The sequence below is a fragment of the Spinacia oleracea genome, chromosome 1 (assembly GCF_020520425.1).
Source record: "Spinacia oleracea cultivar Varoflay chromosome 1, BTI_SOV_V1, whole genome shotgun sequence".
NCBI lineage: Eukaryota > Viridiplantae > Streptophyta > Magnoliopsida > Caryophyllales > Amaranthaceae > Spinacia > Spinacia oleracea.
In genome coordinates, this window is record NC_079487.1 from 33,875,439 (window position 1) to 33,877,441 (window position 2,003).

Genomic DNA, 2,003 nt, shown 5'->3' on the forward strand with positions numbered 1-2,003 from the left:
AGTCCCAGTGTACAAAAAAGACGGACGAGTACGAATATGTGTAGATTTCCGCGATCTTAAAATGCTAGTCCTAAAGATGACTTCCCACTACCACACATCGATATACTGGTAGACAATACCGCGGAGCATGCGCTTCTCTCCTTATGGGCGGGTACGTTGTCTATAACCAAATCCTCATGGTTGAGGAGGAAATGGAGAAAACTACCTTCATCACCCCCTAGGGCACATACTACTACACCATTATGCCATTCGGACTAAAAAACGCAGTGGCCACCTATCAACGGGCGACCACCACATTGCTACACGACATGATGCATAAAGAAATAGAAGTCTACGTAGACGACATGATAGTTAAATTCAAGGACCGGCAAGGACACCTATCGGCCCTAAGGAAATTCTTTACCAGAATCTTGAAATATAACATGCGACTAAACCTGCAGAAGTGCACGTTCGGAGTGACTTCGGGCAAGTTACTCGGATACGTAGTTAGCACACGGGGCATAGAAATTGATCCATCCAAGATCAAATCCATAACCGAAATGCCACCGCCAAAGTCTGAAAAACAGATCCAGGGCTTCTTGGGCAAACTGCAGTACATTAGTAGGTTCATTTCCAAACTTACCATGGCGTGCGAACCCATCTTCAAAAAACTCAAAAAAGAGGACAAAGCTGAATGGGATGAACAGTGTCAAAAGGCTTTCGATAAAATCAAAGAATATCTAAGTAATCCTCCAGTTCTATCCCCACCAAGGTCGGGCATTCCCCTACGCCTCTACCTAACAGTCACTGACACAGCCGCAGGTGCAATGCTCTCTACGACTGCTAGCTTCACAGTATGATCTATGCCTAGGAGAGTTATAAAAATATACACCCAACAAAATCAAAATTCTATGCGTCCATCTGAAGGAAATAGTGCCCTTGGTCCAAGTATGCATATAATATTAAGTCTAATAAATGCGGTTCAGTATTAATTAACAAGTTAATAATTCAGTAAGATCAAGTGAGCTGAATGCCTAGCTAGAGGCCGCTTCAGTTCAAGTGGAATTAATTATATTAATCCACAGCTTACTCTTGACTGAACCCGTAGGGTCACACAAATAGTACGTAAACGGATCAAGTATTTAATGGCATTAAATACTCCATCTATGGATATTCGGAATCGACGGATCTTGGTTTCAGTGGGAGCTGAGATCGTCACAAGCAAGAAATGAATACTCCGGAAACGATGATATTGCCGGAAACGGAAATATGGATCGTATCGGAAATATAAATATTATCCAAGTCGTAGATGTTGCCGGAAACGGAAACATGGTACGTATCGGAAAATATTAACGGAAATGGAAATATTGCCGGAATCGGAAATATTGCCGGAAACGGAAATATTGTCAGAATCGGAAATATTATCGGAATCGGAAAATAATTCCGGAAACGGAAATATTAAATATTTGTTCGAAACGGAAATTAATTTCGGAATCGGAAATATTAAATATTGTTCGTATCGGAAATGAATTCCGGAACCGGGAATTTAATCGGAAGCGTATCGTACGAATAAGCATCGGACGAGGCCTGCCGGACGAAGGCCCAGCACGAAGCCGGGCCATCGCCCAGCAAGCCAAAACGCGCACCACACGCCCAACCAAGGCAGCGCCCAGGCCCACCGCAAGGCAGGCCCAACGCGCGCCAAGGCCACGGCTGTGTGGGCCTCGTGGCGCGGCGTGGGCTGCTGCTCGCACGCACGCGCATGGGCGGCCCTCGTGGCTGCCGTGCGTGTGTGTGTTTGTGTTCATGCACGATTCCTAAAGTTATTAGGATTTGGTATATGATTAAATTCCTATTCCTAAAAGGATAAATTAATTAATTAGAGTTCTTATGGGATTCTAAGTTTAATTAATTCGTATCCTACTAGGATTCCAATTCCCTTTCCATGCCTCTATAAATAAAAGCCTAGGGTCATAATTTATAGAAATAATTGAAGTATTCAAAGGGTAAGTTTTTGAAAGAAA

General features: G+C 43.4%; 1 protein-coding gene across 1 annotated transcript; it reads left to right on the plus strand.

Annotated features, from left to right (window-relative positions):
• Window positions 1-422: 422 nt before the first annotated feature.
• Window positions 423-839, plus strand: LOC130463752 (uncharacterized mitochondrial protein AtMg00860-like). The gene has a single exon (XM_056832978.1). The coding sequence runs from the start codon at window positions 423-425 to the stop codon at window positions 837-839; it is 417 nt and encodes a 138-aa protein (XP_056688956.1).
• Window positions 840-2,003: the final 1,164 nt, after the last annotated feature.

Coding starts and splice junctions, on each gene's coding strand:
- LOC130463752 (XM_056832978.1), top strand. CDS start 423: ATGCGACTAAACCTGCAGAAGTGCACGTTCGGAGTGACTTCGGGCAAG.